This window comes from Pan paniscus, chromosome 19 (assembly GCF_029289425.2).
Source record: "Pan paniscus chromosome 19, NHGRI_mPanPan1-v2.0_pri, whole genome shotgun sequence".
NCBI classification, from domain to species: Eukaryota; Metazoa; Chordata; class Mammalia; order Primates; family Hominidae; genus Pan; species Pan paniscus.
The window spans coordinates 18616759-18632039 of NC_073268.2; the positions used below are offsets into that span (position 1 = coordinate 18616759).

A 15281-nucleotide genomic window follows, 5' to 3' on the forward strand; every position below is an offset into this window, starting at 1 on the left:
ATATAATCTCAGCATTCTTCTTCTTCTTTTTTTTTTTTTTTTTTTTTATGAGACAAGAGTCTCGCTTTGTTGTCCAGGTGATCTTGGCTCACTGCAACCTCCACTTCCTGGGTTGAAGTGATTCTCCTGCCTCAGCCTCCCGAGTAGCTGGGATTACAGACATCTGTCACCATGGCCAGCTAATTTTTTTTTTATTTTTAGTAGAGATGGGGTTTCACCAGCTTGGCCAGGCTGGTTTTAAACTCCTGACCTCAGGTGATCCACCCGCCTCGGCCTCCCAAAGTGCTGGGATTACAGGCATGAGCCACCATGCCCGGCCTAATCTCAGCACTCTTAACCGTGTGACTTTGGGCGATTTTCTTAATCTCTCTGAGATTCAGGTTCCTCCTTCATACTGGAAATAATAACACTTACTTCAGAGGACTTTTGTATTATATCTGTAAAGGACATAGGGCAGTGTTTGGCTCAGTGGACTACTACTGTTCTTATTGTAATTACTAATTTTTTTTTTTTTTTTGAGATGGAGTCTTGCTGTGTCGCCCAGGCTGGAGTTCAGTGGCACGATCTCGGCTCACTGCAACCTGCGTCTCCTGAGTTCAAGCAATTCTCCTGCCTCAGCCTCTCAAGTAGCTGGGATTACAGGCGCCTGCCAGCATGCCCGGCTTATTTTTCTATTTTTAGTAGAGACGGGGTTTCACTATGTTTGCCAGGCTGGTCTCAAACTCCTGGCCTCAAGTGATCCACCCGCCTTGGCCTCGCAAAGTGCTGGGATTACAGGCGTGAGCCACCACGCCAGCTCTTATTGTAATTACTGTTAATAATAGCTCCTCATACACTAGTGGTGAGAGAGAGGGCTCTGGCTATGTGATACTGGGTAAGCTCATTAACCTCTTAGAACCTCGGTGTCCACACTGTAAAAAGGGTATAATGATAGTACCTAGATCCTAGAGTGGACTTTATAAGGATTAAATGAGTTTATTCACGCAGAGTGTTTAGAACAGCACCTGGTAGGTACTTAGTAAACCTGAGCTGTGAATTTTCTTATGACATCTGTTTGCTAAGGCTGCTGCCACAGAGTGACATATGCTGAGTGGCTTAAATAACAGAAATTTATTGTCTCACTGTTCTGGAGGCTAGAAATCTAAGGGCAGAGGCATGCTTTCTCTGAAGCAACTGGGACAGGATCTGTTTCAAGCCTCTCTTCTAGCTTCTGGTGGCAGCATAACTCCAGTCCTTATGTAGAGTTCTCCCTGTGTGTATTTCTTTTGTTTTTTTAGACAGAGTCTTGCTCTGTTGCCCAGGCTGGAGTGCAGTGGCATAATATCGGTTCACTGCAACCTCTGCCTCTCAGGTTCAGGTGATTCTCCTTCCTTAGCCTCCTAAGTAGCTGGGATTACAGGCACGTGTCACCATGCCCAGGTAATTTTCTGTATTTTTTGTAGAAACAGGGTTTCACCATGTTGCCCAGGCCGGTCTTGAACTCCTGACCTCAGGTGATCTGCCTGCCTCGGCCTCCCAAAGTGCTGGGATTACAGGCATGAGCCACAGCACCTAGCCTAAATTTTGTATTTTTTGTAGAGACAGGGCTGCACCTTGTTGCCCAGGCTGGTCTCAAACTCCTGACCTTAAGTGATCTGCCCCCCTCAGCCTCACAAAGTGCTGGGATTACAGGTGTGAGCCATTGCGCCCAGCCTCCCTGTGTGTATTTCTTTGTGTCCACAATTTCCCCTTTTTTATAAGGACAAGTCATATTGGGATTAGAGTCCTCTCTGATGACCTCATTTTAACTTTATGACCTCTTTGAAGATCCTATCTCTTTTTTTTTTTCAGAGTCTCTGTTGCCCAGGCTGGAGTACAGTGGGGTGATCTCAGCTCACTGCAACCTCCTCCTCCTAGGTTCAAGTGATTCTTCTGCCTTAGCCTTCCAAGTAGCTGGAGTTACAGGTGCTCGCCACCATGCCTAGCTAATTTTTACATTTTTGGTAGAGATGGGGTTTCACCACATTGGCCAGGCTGGTCTCGAACTCCTGACCTCAAGTGGTCCACCCACCTCGGCCTCTTAAAGTGCTGAGATTGCAGGCGTGAGCCACCGCACCTGGTCTGAAGATCCCGTCTCTAAGATCACATTCTGAGGTACTGAATGTTAGGAGTACTACATATCTCTTTTTTTTTTTTTTTTTTGAGACAGGGTCTCCCTTTGTCATTCAGGCTGGAGTGCAGTGGCACTTGGATCACTGCAACCTCCAGCCCCCCATCCTCCTGTATACTCTAAATCAGTGGTCCCCAACCTTTCTGGCACCAGGGACTAGTTTCGTGAAATATAATTTTTCCACAGAGCCAGGGGCCGGAGAGGGGGATCAGGGATAGTTTTGGGATGATTCAGCACATTGCATTTACTGTGCACTTTATTTCTATTATTATTACATTGTAATATATAATGAAATAATTATACAAACTCACTGTAATGTAGAATCAGTGGGAGCCTGAGCTTGTTTTGCTGCAACTAGATGGTTCCATCTGGGGGTGATGGGAGACAGTGACAGATCATCAGGCATTAGATTCTCATAGGAGCACGCAGCGTAGATCCCTCACATGTGCAGTTCACAATAGGGTTCACGCTCCTATGAGAATCTAATGCTGCAGCTGATCTGACAGGAGATGGAGCTCAGTTGGTAATGTGAGCCATGGGGATGGGACGCGGCTGTAAATACCGATGAGGCTTCTCTCACTCACCTGCTGCTCACCTCCTGCTGTGCAGCCCCATTCCTAACAGGCCCAGTTCTTAACAGTACTGGTCTGTGCCCCAAGGGTTGGGGATGGGGACCCCTGCTTTAAATCACCTCTAGATTACTTATAATGCTGAATACAACATAAATGCTGTATAAATAGTTGTGAAACGCTATTGTTCATGGAATAATGACAAGAAAAAAGTCTGTACATGTTCAGCACAGATGTAGTTTTTTTTTTTTTTTTTTTTTCTGAATAATTTCTATCTGTGGTTGGTTGAATCCATGGATATGGAACCCATGGATGTGGAGGGCCAATTCTATAGTAACAAGTCACTGTCTCATTCCTGTCCCTTAACCATTCGGTTCCCCTCCCATAGACAACCTTTTTTTTTTTTTTTTTTTTTTTTTTTGAGACAGAGTTTTGCTCTTGTTGCCCAGGCTGGAGTGCAGTGGTGCGATCTCGGCTCACTGTGACCCCTGCCTCCCGGGTTCAAGCGATTCTCCTGCCTCAGCCTCCCGAGTAGCTGGGATTACAGGCGTGTGCCACCATGCCCGGCTAATTTTGTATTTTTAGTAGAGATGGGGTTTCTCCATGTTGGTCAGGCTGGTCTTGAACTCCCGACCTCAGGTGATCCACCCGCCTCGGCCTCCCAAAGTGCTGGGATTACAGGCATGAGCCACTGCGCCCGGCTGTAAATATGCTTTTTGTAGGTTCTCTTAGTTCAGATGTAGGACCAGTCTGATGTTAGGTTCTTAGGTAAGGACCTATATAAAGATAGTATAAAATGGTACCTAATATTACAAAGCTTTTTTAGGAATGGCAAAGGGATAATATGGCAGCTTCCTCCCTGTCAGTTCTGCATTGGTGACTAAGGATCTCAAATTTCTGGATAATCTGGCTTGCTTAGTTACGACGAGAGACCAGAACTTGCTGATAGCATATGAAATCTTCGGGCGAGTTTTGAATGTTTTTCATTTTTTAATCTGATATGATGTAGCAGACATGACATTGACTCACATGCAAGCCCCAAACATGCCGAAGCCGCGGGAGCTCTCTATCAGCCATAGTAGGCTGCTCTGGAGCCGTTGGTTCAGGCAGCTGTTGAGTGGGCCTGGGAGGCACGGAGGGAAAGGGAAGAGGGCCGGCACTGGTTTACTCTCCTAGACATAGTCGTGAAATCTCATGGTCAAAGGAAACCAAGAAGTCATCTTATCCTGCTACTATTTTCCTTCCAGGGTCTCTTCTGCAGGGTCCCCATGAATTGTGGCTGAAGTTGTGCACAAACAAGTATCTCCAGTGACAGGAGTGCCTTCTGAGGCAGCCCATTGCATCTTCATCTGCTGACACTCTGCTAGGCTGACTTCTGTAGTTTTCACCACTGATCTTCAGTCCACCTCACAGAGCTCTATAAAACGCTTGAATCCTCTTTACATCATAGACTTTCAGCTACTTGAAGATAGCCATCAGCCGCTACGTGACTCTTTTCTCCAGGTAAAATCTCCAGTTATAGCAGCTGTTCTTCATATGGCCTAGTGTCTAATGCGTTTGCTCTCCTGGTCATTTTTTGAATTTCTTCAGTTTGCCCATGTCTCAGAGTGTGGGATCCAGCACTGCCCATATAACGTTCCCAGGATGTTCTGACTGATGTAGAGTAAGCCTGGTATCACCCATGTCCTAGGAACTGAGACCCCGTCACTACTGGTGTTGCAGCCTAGGATCAAACTGTTCTTTTGGCAGCCACTTCACATTTTTGTGTTAAGGGCTTACTCTTAGCCAAACACAAATTTTGTTTTGTTTTGTTTTTTGTTTTTTCTGAGACAGGTTCTCACTCTGTCACCTAAGCTGGAGTGCAGTGGCACGATCTCAGCTCACTGCAACTGCTGCCTCCCGGGTTCAAGCAATTCTTTTACCTCAGCCTCCCAAGTAGCTGGGATCACAGGTACGCGTCACCATGCCTGGCTAATTTTTGTATTTTTAGTAGAGATGGGGTTTTGCCAAGTTGGCCTGGCTGGTTTCGAACCCCTGACCTCAAGTCATCTGCCCACCTTGGCTTCCTGAAGTGCTGGGATTACAGGCCTGAGCCACCACACCTGGCTGACAGATTGTTGTTATCATTAATGTCACATGAACTACTGCCAAAGGCATCTCCCCTTCTTGTGCTTGGAGGGTGTGTTGGATGCCACCTGTGCCCCTCCCTGGAGATGCTTTTGGCCCCACAGCTTCCTCCAGCCAATGTAGCAGTGACTGGGTCTGTGCAGGTTTTGGTCACCTTCACTCAGGTGTGATGGGGTGGTGCCTTTCTTTGGCCTGCCCCAGGTATCTTTTACTTCTTGGGATGTATTTGATGCTATAGTATGGAATGCTGCAGAGACTTCCGGCACCAACCCCCTGGAGTTGGACTTTATTTCACAGGTTGAGGGCACCATCCTCCACAAGAATCCCCAACTTCAGCCACCAGCTGGCAACAGGTTTGGGGGTCCTCAGCCCACCCTCACTTCTGGCCAGATGGCTACAAATTTGGCGATTTCCACTACCCCCTCAGGTTTGATCACTTGTTAGAATGATTCACAGAATTCAGGGACATGCTATGCTTACAACTACAGTTTTATTAATTGATCAATAAAGCAAAAGGATATAAATGAACCAGTCAAAGGGAAAGACACATAGATCTGGGAGGACACCAAACGCAAAGCTTTCATTGTTCTCTCCCCATGGAGTCAGGGGCTGTTAACCTTTCCAGCACATCGATGCGTGACAATGTATAGAGTATTGCCAACCAGGGACGTGCTCCTGAGCTTCAGTATTTGTCATTTTTATTGGGGCTTCCTTGCATAGGCACGATTGATTGAATCATTGGCCATGTGACTCAAACTTTAGCACCCTCATTTCCCCAGAGGTGATCTTGTTAGCATGCACTATCTAGGGGCCCACTCTGAGTCACCTTGTTAGCATCAACTTAGAGGTGTGGGCCCGCCGTGATAACAAAGATACTGCTGACCAGGCACGGTGGCTCACGCCTGTAATCCCAGCACTTTGGGAGGCCGAGGCGGGCGGGTCACAAGGTCAGGAGATCGAAACCATCCTGGCTAACATGGTGAAACCTTGTCTCTACTGAAAATACAAAAAATTAGCCGGGCGCGGTAGCGGGCGCCTGTAGTCCCAGCTGCTCGGGAGGCTGAGGCAGGAGAATGGCGCGAACCCGAGAGGCGGAGCTTGCAGTGAGCCAAGATCGCGCCACTGCACTCCAGCCTGGCAGACAGAGCCAGACTCCGTCTCAAAAAAAAAAAAAAAAAAGATACTGCTATCACTCTGAAAAGTCCAAGGGTTTAGAGGCTACCTTCTAGAAACTGGGGACAAAGACCAGCCAAATTCATTACTATACAGATGCCCATAGGAATCTCTTGGTGTTCATACCAATGTGACCCAGAAGTATGGGTGGCCTAACACCTGTTGAGTTGTTCTTGAGCAACAGGGAATGGGTACTGAAGGATACTTATTTCCTCTTTTGTCCTCTGGGTGGACAGTTCTGACAGGCATTTGATATGGCTTCTTAGAATGTCCAACAACGGTGAGCAGTGGTCCCATAGTGGGGGCCCAGCTTGATAAGTCATCCTTCTATTGTCTGTCCCTCCTGCCCTGTTTTACTCCCTCAGCCCCTCATTCCTGCTCTCTGGGATCACTTCCCAAAGAAAGTACCTGCACTTAAGCTTTTGTCTCAAGTTTTGCTTTAGAGGGCTAGCCCTAGAATGCTTTTATTACACTAAACTTTACATGTTTTAAAAAACAATGTTTTGGCCAGGGGCAGTGTCTCACGCCTATAATCCTAGCACTTTGGGAGGCTAAGGCAGGCGGATCACCTGAGGTCAGGAGTTCGAGACCAGCCTGACCAATATGGTGAAACCTTGTCTCTACTAAAAATACAAAAATAAGCAGGGTGTGATGGTGTGCCTATATTCCCAGCTAATCGGGAGGCTGAGACAGGAGAATTGCTTGAACCCAGGAGGTGGAGGTTGCAGTGAGCCGAGGTCACGCCACTGCATTCCAGCCTGGGCTGCAGCGAGACTCCATCTCAAAATAAATAAATAAATAAATTTAAAAAAAGTTTTTTTCCCTGACGTGGAAATTAAGTGATTAAAAAATGAGACTAACTTTTTCAGGATATATTCTTGTTGTTAATATGGTGCAGGGCTGTGATGCTTCTGCAAAATGTGAGTTGAGTGTATAGCAGGCCTCCTAACTCTAGAGATGATGTATCCTTCCGTATCGATTGCCTTTGTGAAGTCACACACATAAGCAGGGAGAAGTCGTGAAGATACATAAACAGCTGCGTTTTCCAGGCTCAGATCACTAACATGCTCGTGATTTCTTTCTAGGTCTGATTTTTATGGTTGACAGTAATGACAGAGAGCGGATTGATGAGGCCTGGGAAGTGCTAACTTACTTGTTAGAGGACGATGAGCTCAGAAATGCAGTTTTATTGGTATTTGCCAATAAACAAGTATGTTGTTATTGGCTTTCTGAATGCTGGAACTGAAATTTACTGCCAAATGTCTCACTTGTAAATACAGACATTTAAATGAGATGTCTGCCTCCCTGTCTCCAGTACCAACCATAATATCTCCCACCATCTCCTTGCTAGAATGTCTTTTTTTTTTTTATTGAGACAGAGTCTCACTCTGTTGCCCAGGCTGGAGTACAGTGGTGTGATCTCAGCTCACTGTGACCTCCACCTCCCGGGTTCAAGTGATTCTCCTGCCCCAGCCTCCCAAGTAACTGGGATTACAGGCATGCGCCGCCATGCCCATCTAATTTTTGTATTTTTAATAGAGACTGGGTTTCACCATGTTGGCCAGGCTGGTCTCGAACTCCTGACTTCAAGTGATCTGCCCACCTCGACCTCCCAAATTGCTAGGATTACAGGTGTGAGCCACCGAGCATCTACTAAGTTCCAGACTTGGTTTTAGGCTTAAACCAAGACAGATAAAGTCCTTGTGTTCTTGGAGTTTACGTTGCTAGGGGGAAGAGAGTCAACCAATAAATAACATGAAATGTGCCAGGTGTGGTGGCTCATGCCTGTACTCCCAACACTTTGGGAGGCTGAAGCGGGGGGAATCACTTGAGCCCAGGAGTTCAAGACCAGCCTGGGCAACATAGTGAAACCCCATCTCTACAAAAAAGTACAAACATTAGCTGGATGTGGTAGCATGCACCTGTGGTCCCAGCTATTCAGGAGGCTGAGGTGGGAGGATCACTTAAGCCTGGAAGTTTGGGGCTGCAGTGAGATGAGATTATTCCATTATGCTCCATCCTGGGCTACAGAGTAAAATAAATAATAATACGTGTCAAATGGTTTTTAAGTGTTGTGGAAGAAGCAAAAGCATAGTAAAGGGGCAGGGCGGGTGTGGGAAAGACTGGGAATGCCTCTCTGATGAGATGACATCTGAGCGGAGACCAGAAGGCCGGGAGGAAGGGAGCCACACAATTCTAGGAACAGCATGGCAGCCAGTGCAGCTGGAACAGAATGAGCCGGGGAGAGAGAGAGGAGATGAGATTGAATCATATAGGGCCTGTTTTGGAGGAGGAAAAGGGCTTGTACATAAATGTAAAACAGTAAAAGAAATACGGGAGGAAGACCAAGTGTAGAACTATCCAGCCTCAGGACTCTGAGCTAAACTAAGCATGAAAAAGAAGGTAGAAAGAACCACGTGGAATTGTACCAGTCTGAGATGACCACCGTCACATTCTGACATCCTTCCTTCACTTTCTCTTCCATGAGTGCATTCATTATGTAATTGTGATCATACTGTTGTGACAATGTTGCATCCTGTCTTATCACTTTAGATTTATCAAAATCATTGTCTCTTGTTATCCAACTCTTTGTAGACCTGATTTTAAACGGTGGATGGATCATCATTTGTACAACCGTTACTCTCACTGTTCAGGTTCAATGTCAGTCCAGAGTTTGCACAGTGAACATATGACTATTAAAGAAAGAAAATGACTCTGGAGGGTGTGTGTGTGTATGTGTGTGTGATTTTTTTGTTTTGTTTTGTTTTGAGACAGGGTCTTACTCTGTTGCCCAGGCTGGAGTGGAGTGGTGCGATCACAGTTCACTGCAGCCTCGAAGTCCTGGGCTCAAGTGATCCTTCTTCCTCAGCCTCCCAAGTAGCTGGGACTGCAGGCACGTGCCACCATGCCCAGCTAATTTTTTAATTTTTTTGTAGAGCTGAGATCTTGCTATGTTGCCCAGGCTGGTCTCAAACACCTGTGCTCAAGCTGTCCTCCCACCTCAGCCCCGCAAAGTGCTGGGATTATAGGTATAAGCTACCGTGCTTGGTGCCTCTGTTGTTTTCAATGATGAAAACAGAATGTTCTCATGGTATAAATATGCATACAGTTCAGAATATTCAAGTGAAATATTCTAGTGCTACTATTCATTGTTAAATTTATTCTTTCTCTTTCCAGAGATCCAACTTTCTCTGCCTGTGTAAGCAATTGTATGATTATGTTCTTTCACTTAGTATATCTTGGAAGTCCTTCCATATCAGTACATCTACAGCTACTTTAATTAATTAATTAATTAATTTATTTATTGAGATGGAGTTTCACTCTTATTGTCCAGGCTGGAGTGCAATGGCGCTACCTCGGCTCACCGCAACTTCCGCCTCCTGGGCTCAAGCAATTCTCCTGCCTGAGCCTCCCGAGTAGCTGGGATTACAGGCATGCGCCACCACTCCTGGCTAATTTTGTATTTTTAATAGAGACGGGGTTTCTCCATGTTGGTCAGGCTGGTATAGAACTCCCAACCTCAGGTGATCCGACCACCTCGGCCTCTCAAAGTGCTGGGATTACAGGTGTGAGCCACCGTGTCCAGCCTTACTTTGTTCTTTAATGCTGATTTATTCAAATTTAGTTTGAGCTTATTCTGTGCCAAGCACATTTCAAGGCACTTGGGATACATCAGAGGACGAGATAGACCAAGATTCCTGCCCTTGTAAAGCTTGCATTCTAGTTAGGGGAGACAGATAGATAGTCAATAATAAATATACTTAAATAAGTAAATGTCGTGATGTAGTAATGTATGGTGAGTGCCATATTGAAAAGATGGAACAGACCACTTCGTTGAGGTCTCCAGTCCAGGAGGCTTTGTAGACCATAAGGACTCGGACTCGTATCCTGAGAGAGGGGGAGCTGTTGCAGTTTTGATAGAAGAATGATTCAATCTGATTCACCGATGGCTGGGTTGAGAATAGGCTTCACGGGAGCAAGAGCAGAGAAGTAGGGAGGACAGTTAGGAAGTTATTTCAGTCATCCAGGTGAGAAGCGATGTGGTGTCAGATCGCGGCGACAGCTGTGGAGTTAGTAAGTGGTCAGATTCTGGATACATTTTGATAGTAGAGCCATTAGGAGTTCCTGACAGATGGGCTGTGACATTGAGAGAAAAAAAGTAAGGATAATTTCAAGCTTTTTGGCCTGAGCAACTGGAAGGTTGGAGTTGGCCATCAACAGAGAAGACTGTGGGTTTGGGCACGTTTAACAGGGAAGAGCATATTTCGCTATATGGATACAACAGTATACATTGACTTTTGAATGTTCTTTTTCAAGGATCTCCCTAATACTATGAACGCGGCAGAGATAACGGACAAGCTCGGCCTCCATTCCCTCCGCTACAGAAACTGGCACATTCAGGCTACTTGTGCCACTACTGGACATGGGCTTTACGAAGGCCTGAACTGGCTCGCCAACCAGTTCCAGAACCAGAACTGATCAGAAGGATCTATTCTTTGTGCCTTGTGGCCACATCAGCTAGCCTCTGCTGTGTGCACGTGTACGTGTGTGCTGGGAGTGGAGGCAGCTTTCTCACGGTGCCTTATCCATGCCATAAGAAAAGCAGTGTTACATTTTAAGAAACCCAGTGTTAAGTTTTAAACACCACCTTCCATTTCAGTAGCTTTGATGATCATTTTTGCAATTGATGGAGAAGTCCAGAGGGCTTGCTGGTGCTCGAAGGCCAGAGCGGGCTTCATGGAGGCGAGTTGGAGCGGGGACTGAGTTCAGCTGTTGCAATCCTGGTCTGGCGTCTGGAGTCCTGTTAGTCTTTGGCATCCTTTCGTAAAAAGGAAGGAATTGTCATTCTTTTTTTTTTTAACCATATTTTTACTGTACCTTTTCATGTTTATTTATTTTTTATTAAAAAAATTTTTTTTGAAACAGCCTCCCACTCTGTCGCCCAAGCTGGAGTGCAGTGGTGCGATCTCAGCTCACTGCAACCTCCGTCTCTCGGGCTCAAGCAATCCTGCAACCTCCGTCTCTCGGGCTCAAGCAATCCTCCCACCTCAGCCCCCTGAGTAGCTGAGACTACGGGTGTGCACCACCACACCTGGCTAATTTTTGTATTTTTTGTGGAGACAGGGTCTTGCCATGTTGCCCAGGCTGGTCTGTAACTCCTGAGCTCAAGGGATCCACCCACCTCAGCCTTCCAAAATGCTGGGATTACAAGCATGAGCCACTGCGCTACTGAGAAATGGTCATTCTTTACCACCACTGCTGCAGCTAGCAGCTCACTCTTCAGTGCTTTAAGCAAATGATCCTCAGGAAAGAAAAGGTATTTGCTTATTGCAGGTGCAAAGAGGCTCAGATTGGAACTTTTCCCTGAAGCTGTATTGTAGCCCAGAGTTCCTGATGTAAGATGCTTTATTTAAAGACATCCGTGAGCTTTTTCACTGGCATATCAATACTTCATAACACTAGGAAGGTATCCAGCCTTTTCCTTATGCTAGTTCCTTCCCTTATTTGCCAGATGGGGACCCTGTGGGGAGGTGACCCAGTGTGAGGCCGAAGCTCTTTCCCAGAGCCCCACAGGCCAGTGGAGGGTCGTGTTTGTGCTCTGGGCATCACCGTCTTGGGTCTCGGTCCCCTGCGACTGCAGCTGCTACATCCCTGCTCTGAGCTAAATGTTCTTCCCATGAAGCAGACGGTTCACTTTTGGGATGGCGCTGTCCCCAGGTTTGGCTGTCTCAGTCCAGATGATGTTTGGTTAGTTTCCATTCCCAGAACCACAAGCCTTTGAGTTCTGAAAGTTTGTGACAGAATCAAGAGGCTATTTTGGGAGATGTGAGATTCCCAGCCCACCTGGTATTGCCCTCGAGTTAGTGGTAAATTTTGCTATGGAAAATATCTCTTGTCAAGACCAAGCTCCGGCGCATTGCCTCCCTCTTTTGGATGGCCATGGCATCTCATGAACCACTTGGAAATGTGTTTTATGTTGTTCTCCAAATATTAATAAAAATATCCCGGAGAGGAGGTTCACTAAGTAGCCTAGAGCTCGTTTGTCCAGGCAATTGTTGGCCATATTAGTACCTAAGCACTTCTATTTAAACTTCTTCTTCTTTTTTTTTTTTCTTTTTGAGACGGAGTCTTGCTCTATCACCCTGGCTAGAGTACAGTGGCGTGATCTCGGCTCACAGCAACCTCTGCCTCCCGGGTTCAAGCGATTCTCCTGCCTCAGCCTCCTGAGTAGCTGGGACTACAGGCGCCCGCCACCACGCCCAGCTAAATTTTGTATTTTTAGTAGAGACAGGGTTTCATCATGTTGGCCAGGCTGGTCTTGAATTCCTGACCTCAAGTGATCCACCTGCCTCGGCCTCCCAAAGTGCTGGGATTATAGGCGTGAGCCACCACGCCTGGCCTATTTAACCTTCTAAAACTACTTTTTCAAGAAATATTTATTCAAATTATAGAAGATTGGCCAGGCACAGTGGCTCATGCCTGTAATCCCAGCGCTTTGGGAGGCCAAGGTGGGAGAGTCGCTTGAGCCCAGAGTTTGAGATGAGCCTGGGCAACATGGCGAGAACCTGTCCCAAATTTAATATAATAAATTTTAAATAAAATAAAATTTTAAAAATAAAATTAAATAAAAAATTATACAGGAGGGCCATGTCAGGTGAATTTTAACTGAAGCAAACCTTATTTATTCATAACAATGAAGTTGATATTACTAGGAAAAAATTTCATTCCATGATAAATGTGTGGTATCATGTTTTTCTTTAAAATATTGAATTTAAAGAATGTTCATTGCAATACTGGCAACTAAGTCCAGATTTGCTTTTTAACCATGGAGTAATTTCTGAGAAATATTTGTTTTATTTTATTTTATTTTTTTGAAACAGAGTCTTGCTCTTGTTGCCCAGGCTGGAGTGCAATGGTGTGATCTCTGCCTCCTGGGTTCAAGCGATTCTCCTGCCTCAACCTCCTGAGTAGCTGGGATTACAGGCGCCCTCCACCACGCCCGGCGAATTTTTGTATCTTTAGTAGAGACAGGGTTTCACCACGTTGGCCAGGTTGGTCTTGAACTCCTGACCTCATGATCCGCCTGCCTCAGCCTCCCAAAGTGTTGAGATTACAGGTGTGAGCCACCGCACCTGGCCTCTGAGAAATATTTAGATTGTACGCCTCAAATGGGCAGGGACTGTGTCTTACACTTTTGTATTTATGCTACAGCTTACCTAATACAGTGCCAGGCCTCGTTAAACACTTATTGATTGCTCAGACAATAAAGAACTTGCTTTGGAAGGAGGAGAGGATAGTCATGTGCTTCTGAATGTATTGAACTTCTTGAAATCTCTTTCCCCATCAATTTTAGCAGAGTTTCTATTGAAACTCCTAGGGTGTGTTTATGGAAGACAAACTGAGATGTGCTGTCCCAGCCTTAGGCCCTGGCAGTACGCCTTTGCCTTTTCACGGCACACCCACTACAGCCTTTCCCACACTGTGACACTGGAGCTGGTGAGTCAGAGTAAGTATAAGTGGGGAGCACTTTTCAGTACAGTAGTTTTGAGGAAAGACTTGGGTCTCTGAAAGCCATGTTTGCATCCCTGCCATGTCCCTCACTGGCTGCTAGCCTCAGGCCACTGACTCTTAGCCTCTGTATGTCGGAGCCTCAGTTTGCTTAACTGTTAAATGGGGATACTGATACCTGCCTCATAGAGTTATGAGGATTGTCTCCTACCTTTGAATGTCTTGCTCCGGTGTTTCCCTGGAGATATCTTGTCCAAGTATGAACAGCAGTGCTGGCCACAAACTCATCAGCATCATCATTATTATTATTATTATTATTATCATCATTATTGAGACAGTCTCACTCTGTCACCCAGGCTGGAGTGCAGTGGCACAATCTCAGCTCACTGCAACCTCTGCCTCCTGGGTTCAAGTGATTCTCGTGCCTCAGCTGCCCGAGTAGCTGGGATTACAGGTGTGCACCACCACATCTGGCTAATTTTTGTATGAGTAGTAGAGACGGGGATGCACTATGTTGGCCAGGCTGGCCTTGAACTCCTGACCTCAAGCGATCTGCCCGCCTCGGCCTCCCAAAGTGCTGAGATTACAGGCGTGAATCACCGCACCTGGCCACTTTTAAAACATTTCTATCACCCTGAAAAGAAACCCTGTACCCTTTAGCAGTCACTCCTCATTTCCCCCGTCCTCCGCAGCACTGGGCAACCACTAACCACTGACCTACTTCCTGTCTCTAGATCTGGTGGAGATGCTTTTTAAACTTTTTTTTACTACCCTATGGTCCCTGAGGAGCATTACACTGAGAAGTTTTCTCCTATTTTGTCTTTCATTCTCCGCATCCTCTTTTGTTCTAGTGCATGGCATGGGAAGCCCTCTCTAGGAGGATGCTGTGGCCACACAAGCACTAGACGAACCGCTGGAGTAGGTGACTTCCAAGGTGTCCTGATGTAGTAGCTATTAGACAAACTCCTGCATTTGGCCAGTAATTAGCGTGCTGCTGCACATTGCCACTAGGTGGTGCTGCTGCTCCATCCCAACTAACCCACATGCATCCCTGGCTGGGGTCAGCCTTGGGGTTTCCCAAGTGTAGAGGAATTCATCTCTGTGCCTGTGGTAATGGCTGGACACCAGGAGAGACCCAGAAAACAGGGATATTCCTAGAAGAGAAAGGCAAAATAAGCACTCAGAGCAGAGGACATTTGAGTGTCAATAATGAAGGTGGCAGCAGTAATCATGGCTATCATTTACTAAAAATAGTGGATATTGGCCAGACATGGTGGCTCACACCTGTAATCCCAGCATTTTGGGAGACCAAGGTGGGTGGATCACTTGAGGTCAGCAGTTCGAGACCAGCCCGGCCAACATGGTGAAACTATCTACTAAAAATACAAAAATTAGCCAGGTATGGTGGTGCACGCCTGTAGTCCCAGCTACTCGGGAGGCTGAGGAAGGAGAATCACTTGAACCTGGGAGGTGGAGGCTGTAGTGAGCTGAGATCGCGTCACTGCACTCCAGCCTGGACAACAGAGCAAGACTGTCTCAAAAAAAAAAAAAGTAGATACTGTGCTAGTCACTTGATACACATCATCTCTGATCTTTGCACTGAGCGAGGCATGTGTATTATGTCTGCATTACAAAAGGGGAAAAATTAAGGTTCAAGAAGATAAAGTCACCAGGCATGGTGGCGCATGCCTGTGATCGCAGCACTTTAAGAGGCTGAGACGGGCGGATTGGTTGAATCCAGGAGTTCAAGACCA

General features: G+C 46.3%; 1 protein-coding gene across 4 annotated transcripts in view; it reads left to right on the forward strand.

Annotated features, from left to right (window-relative positions):
- The window catches only part of LOC100988926 (putative uncharacterized protein encoded by CRHR1-IT1), a 29074-nt gene that overhangs the window by 9224 nt on the left and 4569 nt on the right, over positions 1-15281 (forward strand). For 2 of the 4 annotated variants that reach the window (XR_010110624.1, XR_008621677.2), the window contains exons 3-5: positions 1831-2133; positions 3966-4221; positions 10336-13305. Coding sequence is in view for 1 of the 4 variants with exons in the window: in XM_063598983.1 (XP_063455053.1) it covers positions 14571-14655 (85 nt within the window). In the remaining 3 variants the exon portion in view is untranslated. Of the gene's footprint in view, positions 1-1830; positions 2134-3965; positions 4222-10335; positions 14656-15281 lie in introns of those variants that run through there. The other 2 variants (XR_010110623.1, XM_063598983.1) reach the window with 2 other exon arrangements.